This window comes from Manduca sexta, chromosome 10 (assembly GCF_014839805.1).
Source record: "Manduca sexta isolate Smith_Timp_Sample1 chromosome 10, JHU_Msex_v1.0, whole genome shotgun sequence".
Taxonomy (NCBI): Eukaryota; Metazoa; Arthropoda; class Insecta; order Lepidoptera; family Sphingidae; genus Manduca; species Manduca sexta.
Window position 1 is genome coordinate 13050167 of NC_051124.1, and position 19879 is coordinate 13070045.

The 19879-nt window shown below is 34.5% G+C and overlaps 2 protein-coding genes across 2 annotated transcripts in view; one reads left to right on the plus strand and one right to left on the minus strand.

The window, feature by feature from the left end:
- LOC115444191 (protein phosphatase 1 regulatory subunit 12B) overlaps positions 1–19879 on the minus strand; it is an 86893-nt gene that overhangs the window by 17221 nt on the left and 49793 nt on the right. The window contains 1 exon segment of the mRNA XM_030169866.2: positions 7376–7497. Coding sequence (XP_030025726.2) covers positions 7376–7480 — 105 coding nt within the window. The 5' untranslated portion in view covers positions 7481–7497.
- LOC115454730 (phenoloxidase-activating factor 3) overlaps positions 278–19879 on the plus strand; it is a 34186-nt gene continuing 14584 nt past the window's right edge. Inside the window, exons 1-2 of the mRNA XM_037437150.1 lie at positions 278–480; positions 17626–17975. The gene's annotated coding sequence lies outside the window, so the exon portion shown is untranslated. The remainder of the gene's footprint in view (positions 481–17625; positions 17976–19879) is intronic.

Below are 19879 nucleotides of genomic sequence, written 5' to 3' on the forward strand. Positions count from 1 at the left end.
TGCTTCAACAGAGCTTTAGGAGCACGAGTTGCAAGGGGGTTTATCCTATTAGAAAGAAGAGCAGTAATGAAGAATTTTTGTTTTCTGGATATATAATTTGTCCACACACACGGTTAGTAATTCGACAAATCAAAACCTATAAAAACTGTAATCGTTTCGCCAATGTAATTCCAATTTTTAGGTTGTAGCTACTAGCTACATCATTGTCAGACGATGAATCGTTTCACCAGCACAAGATATAAATTACTGTCATTAAGTTGACGAGCCCGTTGACATTATAAATAGTGGAGTGACAGATGGTTGAGTTCACTCAAAAGAAAAGTTCCGGGTGTGGTCTGTAGCCCGGTTCATGCTCACTACGCCCTAGATAGCTCAAGTGTTTTGCGCTAGGTTTTATGTGACGACGAGTTTTTATATGCGCTTAAAGTGAATTATGGGAGTGTTAGACAAAGTTGAAGTTGAAAATATTTGATACAAGAGGTAAGTATATTCTGGATTAAGGTATCGTTTATAAGATAGGAGACGTAGAAAATTTTCAAAACAAAACCAGGAAAGCGGGATTTATTTATGTAAATTATAGGCATTTGCTTCTTTCTCACCATTTGGAAATCCACTGCTAAATAAAATATAATGTTTCAATATTATTACCGTGTTACACAGATGCAAATAATTTGGTAAGCATACGTTCTGTAATAGTATAAAGAATAAAGAACGCGATAGGAACTTGTAACACAGCGAAGAAGGCTCATACTTAAAATTACATTTAAAAAGTTATAACAGTGTAACGCAATCGAAAAAAGACTGTATTCTAAGATACACGTATAACCGACACATTAAATTAAAGGGATACCCAAAATAAACGAATCGATCAACCAAATTCGATTTTTAGCTGTGATATTACCTCGCGACATAGACGAGCTCCAATAAGAATGTAAAAAAGTGTAACAAGCGAGACCGGTTGGGAGCGAACTAGTTTTTTTAATGATCGTTGTGTGGCTCGCTCGCTAGATGACAGTCGATAACGTTTCGATACTGAATAATAATTTGTTTGGTGTTCGGAGACGGCTTGAGATGATATTCCTTTTTTTGATAATGAAAAGGGAAGATGTACTTTTAAGGTTTTATTTGGTTATAAATTGTTAGAGGTAATAGAGAATCTGGGATTGTCCCGGCACGCGGTGATATAGTTGAAGTTCATAAGCAGCGGTTATAGCTTGCTATGAGAAGCATGGCTAGCCCATCTATTCCTTAAGGCAATAAAGTAACTAAGATCATTAGCATGATGATGGTAATATTAGTAAATACACAAACAAGACATAACCGACTGGACGTTCAATTATAAACAATAAAATAAAAAAAAAGATTTTGGTCATTCTCGACGAATTGTGTTATGGACAGGATAAGGTTGAAAACATGAATTATATTATAATATTACTAAATACGTCGGAGGCAGGAACTTTAACATGGCATCGGTGTATGCCTTACCGCAAAAACCTAGAAATCTTTATCAAATATTTGAACAATATTATGTTACCGCAAAAAATAGCTGCCAGACTTCGCACACTCGTACAAAGAGCATTGCAACGTGTTAATTTATAATAATAACGATTATTCTTCTAGAAGCTTACATGATATTTGGTTTGACGGCAGTTTTTTTTTTGGAGCTCAAATAAAAAATAATCAGGAAAGGCCTCGTGGTGGTAACAGCAAATGACCAAATGGGTCAACTGGTGGTAAGTTCCCTCCGTCTACAAAGATCACAAAACCTGCTATACCATATCGGACTTTAAAATAACCATAGTCTTTTTCTTGAAGGTTCCTTAATTTTCGTTTACTATTTCACCGGGTCATGATTAACAAACAGATATTATTAGATAAATAACCTAAAGTGATGCTAGTCTAGACTCTAGTCTAACAAGCAGACATGTTAATAAACAATTCACACACGGAGGACTAAGAATTAAAGCTGATTAGACTTGTGAAGTGAATTGGCCGGTTTCCTAATTTGTTCACTAGCATCAACTAACTAGCTCCTTGGCTAATTCCAGCATGCCATGTGCGGTTTAAAAATTAAGAACACCACACCAAGTTTTTCTCAAGACTGGAATTCGTTTGCACATTTCTGCCAGACTATATGTAAGTGTTTGAGTACCAGTGCTTTGTTTATAACTTTTTAAGAGTATAATGTTGGTAGAAGAATAAGTCAGACAAATTATGTTATGTGATTTCCAGTTTCTACCACTACCATGTACTCATAATAAGAGATAAAGTTCAAGCTTTAAAGAAATATTGGGTCTTCAGAAATCTATGCCGTCTGTACTTATGCGATGAAACAGTAGTACGGAAAATATATACTTTGAAGTAGTCTCGTATTTTGAGAAGTATCACTATCCACATGTTTTGACATTGACAAAATCACCGCTGTAATGATGGAGCCATAATCATTAAATAAAAAAAGAAGACCTAACTGTTGTCTTTCAATTTGAAGGAGAGATATACTAGCCAGTATGGTCGTAAGACTAAAGCCTGTCCTCTAAGGACGAAAAAAAATATTTAAGGAGAGATTATGTGATTTTACATCGAAGGTGTTAGTGCAATGAGTGTCGTATTTATTTCCGACTTCTAGATAGTAGTTGTTGCTACTGTATGTAAGGCGGTTATCATCTCAAAAGTGGGTATAACGTAATAAAATTACATTAATTAATTGTAAAAGCCCTGGTCCAGTTACAGCAGCGTTTACTCGTTCTAATGGGACTACTTTACGCATTAAGATTTATAGATATTATATAAATTCATATCATTACTAAACGTACCCGTAAACATACTCCACTATTAACGAGATGTTTTTAATGTGTAGGGCTGGCAATGACAATTTATTATTAAATTATTATAATCGATTTATAAGAGAGCAGAACTACAGTAAAACACATGTTTCGACTTGCTAACTTTAACAAAAGTAATCAATAAATCTGTGTAAAACATGGATGTTGGCTTGCAACTAATTGTCCACTGCAGCATTGAATGTCCATCGTTTTTAAAATACAGATAATACGAAGGGTTACATATTAGAAAAGGTTTCAATTTTAGGTATTAACACTTCTCCATAGTGGCTATTTTGGGATATGAAAAGAATAATTTCTTGGAACGGACGTTTGGATTAACGAAGCTTTAAATAAAAGGAACAAATCATACATTCTGTCGATGGTAATCATTAGGATGCTTTAGAAACATAATAATTAGCAGCCATAAATAAGACAGCATCGATTTTAATCAAACATCGATATTATATCGATTACTGATCATGTTTCCGCAAGAAACGATTACGTCAAAATAAAATGGCGGCTACTGTATTTGGCGGGAATCACGTCAGGCGTTTAAAATGAACGTTAATGCATGTTCATGATACTTGTTTATGATCAGTCATCTTAAATGCCATATCCGATTTGTTCTGCATAAATTAAAAAGGATATTTAACGCCTATCTTTTAAAAGGGATGTTACTGGGACTCGTGATGCACTTAATGGATTAAAATTAATGTTGATAAATTAGGTCTATAAAAGGATTTTATTAACATAATTCCTGAGAATCTATCTGGTGTTTCGAATTGAAGTTTAATCATAAATCATTAGCATGATTGCCACATCAATTAATGCTATCAAAATTCGTCAAATTTAAGTTTTTTTATCGTGCAAGTTTATTTATATAATATGTATATACATCTCCATTAAGGTGTAATTATTTGGGATTATTGGGCTAATGTTTCAAAGTGACAAGAAAAATATCCCACGCTCTACATATTACTTTGTAACTTCAAGCTATGGCCTTTTTATTGTTTATGGGCAGGCGTGGCGCGTACCATCAAGCAAGCGAATGAGTCTTTTCTTAATTTAATTATAACAAAATTACAAAAAAAGTTGTACGGAGTTTCGAGGTAAATATTAAAAATATAATGCTACTTTGTCAAAGTACACAAATATAGCAACTTTTATGACCACGTATTTTTAATAAAGTTTTTGTGACTAAAAATCACGTACGCCATGACTATAAAAAAGTAAATAACAATTACACGTGCAAGCTAATTTTCAACAGCGGTGAATAATGTTTAGAATCACTCACGCTGACATTTTAATTATGTTAGTTCATTAAACTGGATCACTTCCGTCGAAAACGTCACGTCGCGTAGTTTTGTAAACGCGTAGTATGCTATGATTGATGGAGCGGCTGTTAAATTTAATCAGTTATGGGACCCGAATCCCTTTGGAAATTGTTTATTTTTAAACGTAATATTTACTCTAAAGGTTAAGAATTTGTTTACTACCATGATATAAAAAATATTATAGAGTGACTGTGGTTTTAATACTGATTACACGTATCGATTAATAAAGTATCGATTAATAATTATAACATCACTCGAACAATAATTTCCACTCAAAACAAATTACTGGCACGTTGCAGAATGAATGTCTACACAATCGAAACAAAATGATATTAACTCGGTCCGACTCTCGGAGCCCCTGTAGCGACATCGGCAGATTAATCGATATCGCCAACGATGTATCGCTGAGTCTCAATTATTTATTAATCGATTTTGAAAATCACCGTGCGGTAGTGATGGGGATAATATCCGTGTTTTTTTTATCAAATTTCTTGTTAGTGCCAGAACTCATTTTGACTGAGCTATGCGAGTTAATTAGCTTTTAGTTGTTTTTATTTATTGTTAAACTAAAAGTTATATATGTATAAGGCAGGGTTCAGGTAGAAAGGTTATAGGCCGCCCATTATTCAACTTAATAACAAGACGAGCAAGATGCTGGGCTAATGGTAAGCGCCACGCGTGACCTTAAAAGAAACACCTATGTTTATAAATTAAGAAGTGTTGCATCACGCATTTTATATGATGCTGAATTACGCTCGTCGCTTTTAGAAGCTTGTAAACAAATTCTTACTTAATATTTAACAGGCAGCTCGTTTACTAAACTAAAAACTACTTAACACATTTATTTTATAACTAGGTGTGACTCGCTATAGAAATCGTTAGAACGCTGTAAAACGTCAGAACTATTTAAAAATCAGAATAAAATCTCTATTTTTTCCTATGAGCGCAAATTACCGGGAAAAAGTAACATGTGTCTTAATCCAAAACATGGTCTATTCGTGTGCAAAATTTCATCTAAATCAGTTGAGTTGTTTCTGCGTTTACTTCTAACAATCATCCAAACGTTTACACAATCTTAGCATTTATGATATTAGTAAGAAGTAAGATAGAAATATCCATAAAAAATACGTAAAAATAACATAATATCAGGTATACAATTTATGTAAGTTCTATTAAAGAATAGCTACAATGTCTTAAACCACATTACAAGAATGCTCGCACGGTGATGGCGGAAAGAGTTTTGCATGTGACAGATCAGCCACACAGTTGCAATGACATTTTATAAATGTTTTGACTGGTTTAACACGAGGCAATTTGCAGCGGTGTAAATACGCGCAATATATTGCAGATTCACATGTAAATGTATGTAAATGGATCAGAAGTTTTTCCGAGTTGTGTGAAGCGACGGAACTCATTAGTTCATACATGGCGATTGAAGATTTCTTGCCCGAAGGCTGCGCATTTCAACAGCGGTTTATTCATGATAACATAAAAATACGATACGGTGGGAGAAATTGTTATTTGTAGTGGGGTTAAGGAAAACACTCCTTCATTCTAGCGTTAAAATAAAAGCTTACGTGAATCTAATGCCAATATGTACGAAACAAATAAGTAATGAATCATAATTTTTATTGGATCTTCAACACATTTTATTCTTTCAGAATAAAATATTGTATTATATTATCTTTGCAAATTACATTTGAAATACACTAAAATTATTAATGAAAGTACGATTTCAATATTAAAATAACACAAAACCACAAAATTCGCGGATACAAATAAAAAATGCAGATACCCAACCCTACTTCAATGAGAATACCTATAATACCCATTCCTAACATATTTCCAACTTTAACATAAAGCATTTAAGTCTTAAATTCTTTGACATACTATGGTGTTAATTTCGCTTGATTTTAATTTGTTCCCAGTGGGATACCAATTCAGCTCGGAGCTACCGTGGCGCCGTGGGGTGGGGTGGGATAAAGGAGTTTGAATTATACAGCCTTATATCACGCAATGGCGTATTTTATTTATTGAGAGTTGCTTGTTAATTTTAATTTATGTGAACAGGTAATGTAAATATTGTGGGTAGGGGCTTTTGTCGCCGTTTGTGAGGTTAGGGTTGTCTCCACGTATTTAAATGTGGACAGATCTCCATCTATTATTAAAGTTCTGAAATGCAATGCAATAAATTGTTGGTCATAAATAAAATAATAAGAATATTAACGACGTTAGTGCTGTATTTTTAATCATTTCGACAAGATAATTTTATGTATTTATAATTTTACGCGTATCAAATATAAAAATATTGTGTTATTATTTATCTGCATACTTCCAACCCTAGGATTAGCTTATGCGTGGTGGCCAACATATGTAAAGCAATTAGTGATGAATGAACTCTGTTGGATTCGGGCTGGGAGTTTGGCGACTGCAATTAGAGGGAGACAATATGAATATTCATAATTACTGTTGGACCGATCAAAAATAATAGACACTGAGTTAAACAGTGTTATTTTTGGTTTATTTTAAACTAGTCCTGCTTCCGACTTTACTCTAGTAAATATCTTATCTCGGATTGAAGTCTCACAGGACAGTGACAAAAACGTAATCAGTTAACACTAATTAATTATTTATAACGTTAATTGGTATTTAAGGGAGCAGGTAGACGACGCGAAATGTTTATGGCTGCCGCGCAGTAGCCGCGCTTTTATTCATTAAGAACATTCAACGAAAATGACGTGAGTGAAATAAACAAAGTAGAAGTGTGAAATACAGGATTACTCTCTCATCCTCTACTGCTTTAATCTACCCCACATTTAATCTGTTTTTTTTTTTTAAATAGGTCTTAGAATCCATAAATAGAGTTCGATAAACGTTATTTGACGCGTGCGTGCGCGCTATCTTGCAGATCGTATTAGCAACTTTATAGGCTACCAGAGATTGTAACTTACCTGGTTTCCATTACACTGTTATCTAATCACATAACTACTACCTATTTAAGTAATTTTAACAATCAAGACCACAATTTTGAACAGCGTTAAACGTATTATAGAAGGATACAAAAAAACAGAATTAGGAATTAAATGTTCAAAGCCCTTTTAAGTAGTTATGATAACATTCCAAAACCCGCCATGTAGGTGTTGCTATACAAGTGTTAAAAAAATCTCACGCCACGTGGTAATGAGCTCAAGTTTGCTGGCTATGATCTGAGATACCGACCTCATCAACGACGTCGATCTCGCTGCAGTCAGCGTGCAGTAGGCTCGCGAGCCGAGCCGCATCGCCGCGCGCCGCCGCCTCCAGCAGCGCAGCGGCTAGCCCCATGCGGTATCACTCCATCACTGCAACAAAATATCAGTAACCTTAGCGTATATAGAATACTGCAGAACATCCGTGTACCATAAAATATACATACATAACATCACGCATTTTATCCCCGAAGGGGTATGCAGAGGCGCAACTGTGGCACCCACTTTTCGCCAAGTATGTTCCGTCCCATGATGTGATAGGGGGCGAGCCTATCGCCATATCGGGCACAGACACCATAAAATATAGCATAAATAAAACCTTCTTTAAAAGTTTGAACGCAAACAGCAGAAGAAGAAATTAGTCAAACACGCCATAGGAAAACTTGTTACAAGGATCGAAATGGCGTAAATCGCGAATGAGTCTCTAGGAAGATTCTCCGTGTCCGTTACAAAGTTAAATATTGTAACTGTAAAGTGTACAGCCATGCTGTAGAGCATTGTCATTTATTTGAATCCCTCAGTCGCTAAGAAATGTCTTGACAAGAACATACACTGCAGATCTCGATTCATCAAAGCAAAGGTGCATTAAAGAGTCGGAAGAGTAAATTGCTCTAAAATTCTAGCCGTATGTAGATACCTAGATTCCTAGATATTTGGATATTTATAATGTCCCGAATAAAACAGTCAATATTATCCTGGCATAAGGGGTATTTCTAAAGCGGCATGATTGCCAGAAACAATTAATAAAAGGTAACAATCTTAAATCACTTATTGTCATGAAAATCAATTGCATGGATTTAGGATGCACTGCGTATGTTTGATATCCTAGGTTTATAGTATTTTAATCTATGAAGATAAAAATACCTGCAAATGCCTTTTACTAGGAACAAGTAGGATCATTTTTAAAAATACTCAATACTTATCTATAGCCGAAGTGTAAGTCGTTCAATCTATATAACTGGTTTCCCATATGACGGAAGAATGCGGTCCTTATTAAAAATATGCAATCTTTTTGCCTATTAGCAATAATAAATGTATAATGAAATGGCCACAAAAAAGTGTGAAGGAATTTTAACGCGGACAACATTGTAATGCAATTATACGCGTTATTTTTAGTCTGTGGTCATCGTGTTTTAGATTATATTAATTAGTAGTTAAAATAACGCATCGAGATATAAAAAGAAAATCGCTAAATCAGCCACAAAACTTAACATAGGTGTTGTATATACGATACAAAGATGAAACTTACCAATTATCTCTTTCTAAGACCAATAAGTATGTTAAAATTTCATTTTCATAATCTTTTTCTCTTTTTTTTAATGACTGCATATTATTTTATCTATGACTGCTAACTTTTAACAAGTTGCTCTTATAATAATTTCTTATATTTACGCGAATGTTAGACATTGAAATAAAACTATTTTATGGCTTTTATTGCGTTGTTGTATTATAATTTTCTGCCAAACACAAAAAGCGGCGATAAAATCCGTAAAATAGTTTTATTGCAAAGTCGCTTTTAGTTCGTGCAACTGCACTCGGTGGTAAAAAAAAAATAAAAAACTGTGTGTCAAAATATTTTCGACAACACTTTATGATGCTTGATAATTGCAAGATGTATCCAGGCCTGTTTTACGCTACACCAGCTGACCCCTGGCGACTCGTCATAACGAGCGACTGTGACGGGTTTTTCACGTTGTTATGAATTATTTTTATTATCTTAAAAAACCGGTTCCAGTGCTACTGTTTTATTACGATCTTAGTCATATCTTTTTAAATTATATAATTTTTTTGTATCATGTGTTGGCAGAGTGAAATAATACGTGATATTTTCACACCGATTTTTTTTCTAAACAGGCTAAGGTATGTTATATCGACGACACATAATTACAACTGTTTACTTTCCATACTAATATATAAACCGGTAAAGTTTGTTTAATGATTTGTTTGTTTGGACGGGCTAATCTCAGGAACTACTAAATCGATTTTGACTTATAGGAGGCTACATTACTCCTAAGTGATATAGATTATTTTTGATTCCAGAAAAACTGTTTAACGCGGGCGGAGCCGCAGGAAAAAGCTAAGCTTTAATGATAATAATGAAATCATATTTTATTTGTAGGTGTATAAGAGTCGTTTTTAGAGGCTACGCTAAAAATGCAATTTAAAACTAATTAGCTCTTTTATATTAGGAAAAATATTGGAATAAGCATAGTGCTATTTTCTCGTATAACCAACTACGAGCAAAGTGATTTTTTTGTCAACCGCCCACTCAATGCATCTTCTTGCATCAAATTAATGTCTGTGACTTTAATCCATAGATTAAAAACGCCCGTACAAAAGCACAGTTTTTACGGCGCGTGAAATCAATTTGACTCAAAGACGATTGATTTCATGGTAGGCAATGCCATGAGAAGTCATTTGCTTATGAAGTTACCTCATTAATATGTGGGCGTAGTAATGGCCGGAAATAATGATCCGAGAGAAATATACCTTTATATTGTTTTATTACGATGGCTTGTTTGTTTTGTGATGTTGGTGTAATTTGATTATGTAAGGAAACGTTTTGTTTGAAAGTAAATTTATATTTTACATTGTTTTACGATATGTCTAAGCATCAATATAGTGTATTAAAGATCGAAATACTCAAAGCAAGATTTTTTTATTGCTTTGAAAGACGAGACGAGCTTGCTGCCCGCCTGGTAAGCGATCACCCAAAGATAAGCTCTACTAATTCTAATTTCGGCCACTAACTACTACTGGTGGTAGGTCCCTCATATGTGAGAGTACACCTGGGTACGTACCGCCGCAAAATCTATTTCTGCCGCCAAGCAGCAGTGTATAGTCACTGTTGTGTTACAGTTTGAAAGAAATTGTAGCCAGTGTAACTACTGGACATAATAAGACTTAACATCTCATGTCTCTGGATAGCGAGCGCAGTGAAATATCAAACAATACTTTGTAATTCAAGGTGTTGGATAGTGTTTCTACTGTTTATGGGCAGTCGTATCGCTTACCATCAGGCGAACGGCAAGCTCGTCTCGTTATTCAAAGCAAAAAAAAAATGTTGATTTTTTATATGGATGTAAAGGTCTTTCCATTGCTTTTTTGAAAGTCGATACATAAAGCCACAAATAACTTACCAAGACAGCCTCTTTATCACAAAACACAGTTTTACTTATATATTCATCAGCCACTGTAACCGACCTCAACATGACATGAGGTACGACCGCGTGCGCACCCCGCGAACTATTGGCGACTATGTGAACATGCTCTTTACTATCATTCTTCAGCACACGTGGGTGGGTAGAGAGTTCATTGGTTAGGCGGGAGCGATTTTATTGGACATAGTTACAGTTCAGGAAGACAGTGTAGAATTAGGAGAGGAGTGTTACAAAATGATGGTCGCTGTTTTGAATTCACGAGGTGTGATTATGTCGAGCAAGGTATTTAATATGGATATCGGTACACATGAAAGATTTTTTTAGAAAGCATCATTTCTTCTTGGTATTATTAGTAGGTGAATAAGATCCGGCCGTTATTTATTGCTATAGCAGAAACCTGTCTCCGCGACTCAACTGATTAAGGACAATTCTCCTTTCCAACAATGTCGCCACGGAGTAATTAAATAAATTAGTAGGTAACTCTTCCCGATCGCTACCCGCTTCGCTTATACACACAGTCTCAGCTTAAGTAGTTGCAAACAATAAGAAATTATCATCGGTTGACCGACTCGCCGTGCCCTTCTGCAAGCAAACTGCCCGCTGAATTGCTCCAATGGATTACGCTCTATCGTCTTGTTCATCATTTGTTTATTACTTTACGCCCTTTTACCTACGGGTGTGCCGGATTTACATAATAATGCGTGATGTCGAGATTTGATTGACAGTTTGACAACCTTCGTTTCATATTTGTTAGGAAGCAAGGGACATGATCTCCATTTTAGTTCAATATTTATTTGATTTACAAATATTACTGGATTAGATTTTGTGAAGGCATTCCGCATCCGATTTGTATCTCAGATTTAAATGAAACTTTATTGTTTATTTTCTTAACTATTAGTAATTATTTTAGCCTAAATATAATCTGGATTTTTTTGACAACCTGCTATAACTGGGACATAGTTGTTTCAACATTACTAACATGATCGATAGATGATAATCATCAGCGGCATATTCCACGTAATAAAAACATCATTAGAGCTGGTATCGGCATGCGGAAGGCACTGATGACTGCAAAACCAACCATTCTCTAAGCGAATGGTATTTTTACCGTACAGCGGGTATCGAGGAGAATATTGTATTTATCATATTCATAGAACGAAAAACGGATCATTTTAAATATAAGTAATGATTTAGTTAGTTACATTTAACGTTGTGAAAAGTGAAAATGATAATTAATGAATTTCAACGCTTTATGGTCAAGAATTAGTTAAATTATCAAAATTGACAACTGTCTTGCAACACTTTAGCTACATTAATGGGCCTCAGTATTAACACAAAGTATATTAATTATAAAAGAATTCCTTTGCGCTAAGAAATCCTCCTTATTATGTATTGCTTATCGTATTTTTTTTTGGTGCTCCACAAAGAACTCTTTGGCCGTACAGATGATAAATGAATTTCATCATATTGTTAGTAAAAATATAATTCACTTTCACAGAATCAATCAAAGTGCTTCGAGATTTATGATATGTTATAAATCATTTTTTATAAACGTTAGTATAATGAGCGTGGGCAGTTTGGCCTTGAGCACAAAGCATTCAGAATGGCTGTACGAGTTTTTACCTTGGGCTGTAATAAATCTGATGGTAATTTGGAGGATTTAAAATATTATAACTTAATTCGTTGGTGACAAATTGGAATGGCACTTTTTTTTGTAATGGAACGCCGAGATCAACAAAGTTGTTTGCCTTTTGACTATGACCGTACAGTAGCAATACCAATAAGAATGTTGCATCTAAAACCACTATTGGTCATTGTGATACATTAGGAGATTATTGACTATCAATTTGTTATGTCCAGTGACTTGTCTGATTGTGATTAGATTAACCGTGTAATTATATTGATGAGTCGTATTACAAAAATATTTAGTTATTAAAATTAAAACATTTTGAACGACTATTGTCCAATTATATATTTAAAAGAAACACTATTATCCTTAGGCACTGCCTATAATATCCATCCAACTAGAACTAACGGGGATGCACACAACAGCGGCAGAGTCAGAGAAATAGGAAATCTCGATTGTGCTCTCCCTTAAGACAAAAAACCCATACTAATAGGGACTCTTATATACATGGTACCCTTTCTCTTTGTTTTAGTGTCTTCTAAGCAGCATTCACAATGTCATGTGAGTGTGCATCATAATACCACATTAATTCAGAGCCCGTTAGAACTGGTTATGTTAATATGTGTTTAGTCTCTATTTACACTTAGAGTAAACGTAAACTCAGTAAGTAGTCTAATTGCGTAGTTTATGAATAAATTAGTAGAAAATGAGCAGGTGGCTTAGGTGAAGGTAAAGCACGCTTTTTAATTTTTAAAGAGGATATAAGATGGGGATAGTGAAGAAGCTTCTAGCAATTTCACAGACCTTACTAGGCTTTCATGGCATAGACAAAACTCTATAAGTCAACTCTACAATTACGATATCGTAGAGATATCTTAAGCGATTTTTGACTTATTTTTATAAGAACAAATTGACCTCACTATACCTGGTGGTTAGTGCATTAGAATCCAGATCACTTGACACATACAGGGTCATTTCAATTTTGCGATACTAAATAAAAATCACATACTAATAAACTTATAAAATGACTCTTTACAATTAGTTACACGACCCGTAGATGTAAAATAAATGGTGTATTTTTTAACAACATTAATATCAACTAAAAGTAACTTTAATTTTACACGCTCTAATGCCACTAGTACTACTCAAAAGAAATTCGTCGCAGCGGCAACATCACACTTTCAGTCAGAAATACATTAACGCCTACGCCAAATTCACATTAAACTATAAAACGATTAAAATTCACCAAAGTAAACCTGGGATTTTTGTTGAAAATATTGGTTATTCGCAGTAGATTTTTGGAAAAACAAGCAGGTAAAGACGAGTATGTGATTTAATTTCATAAAACAATGTTAATATGACCCTGTATAACATATAGTTATTAAAGAAACAGTAGGTTATCAAAGTTCGTTACGTTCAACAGCTAGTTATATAAACTCAGTACCAACTACCAAATTCTGGTGAAGTATGACGTCACGTGACAGATGTGAATCGAGATCACTGGGCGTGACAGCAGGAAACGAGTACAATACACTGATTTATATGCCGCCCAATCGAGGCCAGCCACAATGCTGGTGACATAAACTTGCGAAACCATGGGAAGATGTGACAAATTGTAATGGGAATTGTATATTTTGGTTATTCAAATGTTTAAACAAGTTAAAGATGAGTATTTTGGTTGCCTAGCACTAAGATGGAAATAAAAATCTCCTGAGATACATACTTACCCCTTATTCATAGACGTTATTTTTCTAAGGACGGAGCATTGCTGTGATAACAAGTCTGTTTTTCTGCTTTGTTTATCTGGCAGATTGCTGTTTGTTCAGCTTTGTTTATATGACAGCCAACTAGATTCAAGGTGTATCTCAATATTAGCCAATCACAACGGCCCTACGTCTACGCACTGCGAAGGCTGCCATGCCGTCAGCACTGAGAAACAGACTTGCTCTCACAGCAATGCTCCGTCCTTAGATAAATAACGTCTATGAATACAGGGGTTAATGTCTAGTAAAAGTTCTGGCTACAATATTATTCAAACTGAAACCTAAGATACTTCTTAGACTTAAAAACTTTGGCTACAATGTTATCCAAATTGAAACACAGTTACTTTGAGCCTAACATAAACAAAATGTTACACCTTTTCCTAAGGAATTCATAAACATACGCCCTATAAGATTTCGAATATTTTTACGCACAGCTATTTCCTTCATGTTCTAGGGAAAACTATACTTAATAAGAGAAGGAAAAATTCAAAATATCACCCTACTCTTATTAATTATTTCATTAATCTTGTCAATTACTTTAATAATAATTGCAAAGTGGGAAGATCTATCAAATTTATTATATTTCCTCGCTCCTGTAAGTTTAGAGTTATAATCGGGGGGAGGGTGTGGTATGCAATGAATACCTACCACGTATCAGTTGTTATACTCAACAAAAACAAAAGACGCCCAATAATGACAGAGCATCGGATAATTTCAAGACATTAACTATCAACCGGCTTATTATATTCAATTTATGTAAAATTAATACTAATAAAATATCTCCGCCTATATTCATTTACAAGTAAACCTGAAATATAAAAGTTAATTGAGTTAGGTCTTTGGTCGCCCCCGATGGCATAATAAGTTGGTACATACATTCTAAATTCTTATGGTTAAATTCTTAAGAGTGCAAGTTGCTGTACAAAATGTTTTTCTTGTCAATTAATATTAACAGTCAATACACGCGAATTTTTAAACTTAAAATATACTCTTACAAACGGCTTCGGTACGTAAATAATAGCTTACTCGACTGTACTTATAGTGTAGGGTTCAGGACAATCAACTGATTTCACTTATAAGACTAATTTATTGGTATTATAATTTCTGGTCTATAAGTTAGATCCGCCCATATATTCGAAAATCAATTCGACGAATACTACAATAACAGCAATTCTTCCTTCCTTTGAGCATATAGACGTAACATTCAAAGCAACAAAAACTAACTGATAAAAACTGAGTGAACGTATGGCACGTTGATACATACAATACATACAACAAGACCTTCAATTTCTATATACACATGTAAAAAAGCATGGAATTCAACTTGTGGCCATAATAGCATGTAACCTTGTGTACGCGCTGCGCAATATTCGGTATGTTGAATACAAAATCGAGGGTCAAATAATGAAATGACACACATAGCTAAGAGGAAAAGTGTGAGTAAATAAAATAGGAACATTGGTTGAATTTTCTCATGATTTCAATTAAAAACGAGCTCAGGAGCAACGATGTTTATATTTTCAAAGTGTCATTACTTATTGGTTAGTATTATGTCTTATATAACACCTAATGTTGGTCTAAAGCAGCGATCGTCGCTAGTCCTATGGCTCAAGATACCAAACGCAGAGAAAAAATACAAAAACACACACGTTACCTTTATCTTCAAAGAAGGCACAGCGGCAAGTAGAGCGTGGGCGCCATGTGTTATTTTAATTTGTCTAATTGTTTTTATTTAGCTTTTTTTAATTATTTATTTACAATATTATCTTTACAGGAATTACCACCAATGTGACGTATTATATTATAATGACATTCAAACACAGTATGTAATAACATTTTATAGAGGCAATACATTAGTTAGTATTTTTATGATTACTATTATGAATTCCGCCCGTTAATTTAAGTTGTTTATTCTCCATCCATCCCATGCTGGGATAGGGGGTGAGCCTATCGCCATATCGGGCACAAATTCCAGAGTCCGGGCTGATACTGTGCACAGAGTAGTAGATAATATGTAATTGAGAGTTTTAGTCAGTGTTGCTATTGTAATAAAGATTGTTTTTGCGTTTACCATTGATCACAAGTCCATCTCGTCAGTTATAACTAAAAGTATTCCACCCCAGTATTTTGTAACGGCCCCTACTTCGCATCGCAATATTTGTTTTGATAATAACGCAAGCAAGTCTGAATACTTTCCCATTGTTGCATAACAGTGTGCCGGCCAATTATCACTATTGCTGGCAACCGTCACGCCTTTCGTTTATAAGGCCGGTCGCTAATGGTCATTCCGTTAAGCGAGTTATACCGACTCTTCTTTGAAAAAAAAACTGCTACAGACCGAAGATTCGCAATGAAAGGCAAGCTCTTTACTCTGCAGTCAGATTTTTATAAAAGTTTACTGTTAACTAAAGCTAGAAGTACCCTACAGCACTCAAGGAAATATTATAGTTTGTTATAAGTAAAATATTTTACAAAATCGGGTGAGATAATTCAAAGCTAATCCCTTACATGCATACTTGTAAATCTTATTTTACGATCTATACCTTTTAATACTTTATCAGTAAATCGTAAATCGGACTTATGTTGTGCTTACGTCTTATTTATGTTTGCGCACTCCAGCAACTCGTTTCCGCCTCGAGTTTGCAGTTAGCGGCCTGCCTAATGGCTTTGAACATTTTTATTTGGATAGCGCTATTATATTCCGCATCTGCTTCCGGTTTTATACAAACAGGGGTTAAGTTGGAAATCGTTTGCACTAAAGAACTTTGTGCTACAGAACATTGGTATGGAATTACCTATTGTTTTCATAAATGAGTTTAAATTTTAAGGTAATAATGAGGTGATTTTTTAATAACAGAAAGTTGGCCATGTGAAGGTCTTGCCGGAATACAGCCATTTAGATCAAGGTCGATGTTATTTGGAATAAATGTGTTTATTGTTAAGTTATGTTGAATTAATTTAATTTGTTAGAAATAATGAAACTTCAGTTTGACTACATAATTAATATATACCTGAGAAGTTTTCTATAAGAATTTGAGGGTATGTAAAGTCTGCGAACTCGCGCTAGACCAGCGCGGCGTGGCGGACTAATGCCTAATCCTTCTGAGCAGTAGAGTTAGTCCGTGCTCAGCATTGGGACAGTATATAATAAAGGTCTGATAGTATAATTTATTATATGTACAAATCTTTGAGTATATTTTATGTACATTTCGTGTAAAGTAAAGGAAATCCATTCAAAACTATGTTGCTTAAATTATCGCCAAACTTTTATGCCAAAATTGATACGCGAAGGAAACAAAGACATTCAGACCAAAGGCAATTAGCCTCTCTGAAGCGAGAAGCCGATATCTAGACTCTATTACAAATTGCAATATCACATAAAATTTATATTAAAGTCGGCGCCAATCTATATCTAGATATGAAACTCGTGTTACCAGTCGCACAACGAAATGTATTCATTATATTATTACTTTCTACTAGTACACCGGTATGTTATAGGTTTGGTATCACGCAGGTATTTTTTTGTAGGCGGATTTTATTAGGCTCTATAGGAAATCTAGTCATAAATTGTATGTATTAAGCTTGTTGCACAGCAATGCTGTCAGTATTTACCAATATTGCTGTTATGTTTTACGTTTGTCTTACAATGAGTAGTTTTTTTGTGTATCAGATCCCGCAGTCACCACCGGAGGAAACCTAAAAAAGGGATGCTGGAATCAGCTCAGCTTATCGACTGTAGCGGCCAGGAGAAGAGTTGGGAGAGGATATCCAGTGGAGGAAGTGTGGGGCTAGGAGAAGGTAGCCTCTTAGGATAGGAGGAAGGGAGACGGCCAGGAAATGTTCGAAAGCCCCTATAGGCTTAATGTGAATTAGAAACCATGAGGTATATACAAGCTTAACTGGGCGCATAGGGTCGCGACAAATATCTCCCCGTGCATGGACGTATACATACATTCGATGTGGAGACCGAGCGCACAAAAATTTCTTCGGGGAAGGAGTGGGGGTCTAATGAAAAGTTAGGTAAGACTTTTGATAGTATTAGTAAATTGAAAGGCTGGTAAAAAAGCTGTAATGTGCCCCCACTGCACCTGATAGTAAGTGGAGTGGGGTCCAATAGAATGTCGACTGATAAGAGATGATTACCTCTCGACAGTCGACACAATTATGCCGGCCTGTTGGAACTGGATATGCACAGGCTTATCCCGGAACACGACACTCTTACGTGGACCGCTATGGTGGCTTTTGACACCTCTTGTACGGTGGACGCTATCCGGACGAATATAAAATATATCCTACCACCAGCAAAATTATATATAAATAACATTATGAAGACTCAATCGCTTCTTATGACTAACTGGATCGTAATAAAAATGTAAGTACTTATTTATAGTGATGTCGTGTGACGTATCACGTGTGGCACATGTCTGAAATTATAATTCCTTTTGCTCTAACCTTATTATTTAGATCAGACAAATATGTTTTTAAATTATTTATTATTTAAACTAGATTTATACTGCAAGTACGAATGACATAAAATTTTAGTCTTACGAATACAAAGACATACGATGGGTTATTTGTATTTAACGTTTTCACCTTGTAAAAGAACTCAAGAATAGTCCAATAAGAATTACAGATTATACTTTGACGTGTTTAGAATAATGTTATATGCTTTTAATAGGAATTTAACAACAAAAAACAAGTTATTTTTTCGCATGCTCAAATTTATTGGTTCTAAAATTAAAACAAATATTTGCATGTTATTTACATGCTTGTGATGTTGTTCTTTATGGAAGCGTGATGTTTGTAATCCATAATATAAATTCCTATGCGAAATGTTTCGACCAGCCGGCACAGACATGCACGAGGAATGCATAATGCCACATAATATGCTATCTTTATTGGCTATCGGTTTGTCTACTGCGCCGCGGGCCACACCACTCGCGCACTGTTACATAATACATACCTACTTACTTTTTGTACAATAGCTATCTATTCTGAACAATTTATTTTTTAGGTTATTGACAAGGTTGTGTTAACAAAGCAATGTTTATAAAAAAATATGATAACCTTGTAATAATGAATCAAACTACCAATATTAAGTTTATATTAATATTAAATATCACATCTGAATTAATTAAATGCTTGTTAAATATTAATAACTTAATTTTTGATAATATATAGGCTGGTATATTTTGGCATACCTGGGTCTAATTAGGACTAAAGGGAATAATCTTGTGTTTTTTGTATTAGGAACAGTTTGTACTTTTAAACTTACACAAAACAAAATGGCGATTTAACGGTTCTGTTTATATGTAGGTCAATGACATGAATAGTTATGAAACCAAGTAATTTATATAAACCATAAAATATTAAAAACGTTTATAAAATCGTATCGCATATCACATTACTTTATCTGATGTCATTAACGCACGAAATAATTTCTTATTTAGAATAAGCATATCAAATATGTTGTTTATGGTGGAACCTTTTTGAATTCATTAACCGAAATTATAAAATATGACACGAGCCGGTCTAACGTCGCAATTTCGGTGCCAGGATAGGTGGGTTACGGTTTGGGCCGAAATTGATATAAAGATAAGTATCTATTAAAACATCTACAAAATATAAATTATTCTCAAGCTTTTGGTAGAAGTAAATTATTTTCATATGCAAAAACAGGCCTAGCATAGTTTAGGTACCCCTGGCAAATATGTTATTTTTTGTTTTTAATAATTTGCTTGTAATATCTAACCATTGACATTGTAAACAAAACTAGGTTTTTTATAATTAAAAAGAACTATTAGTACACTTGGGTGACTGAAGTTGGTAGATCCCGATATAGGCTTGAATAATTTGAATTATATAGGATATAGCGATAACTATAAAAAAAATGTATTTTAAATATACTCCAAGCCACATCCAGC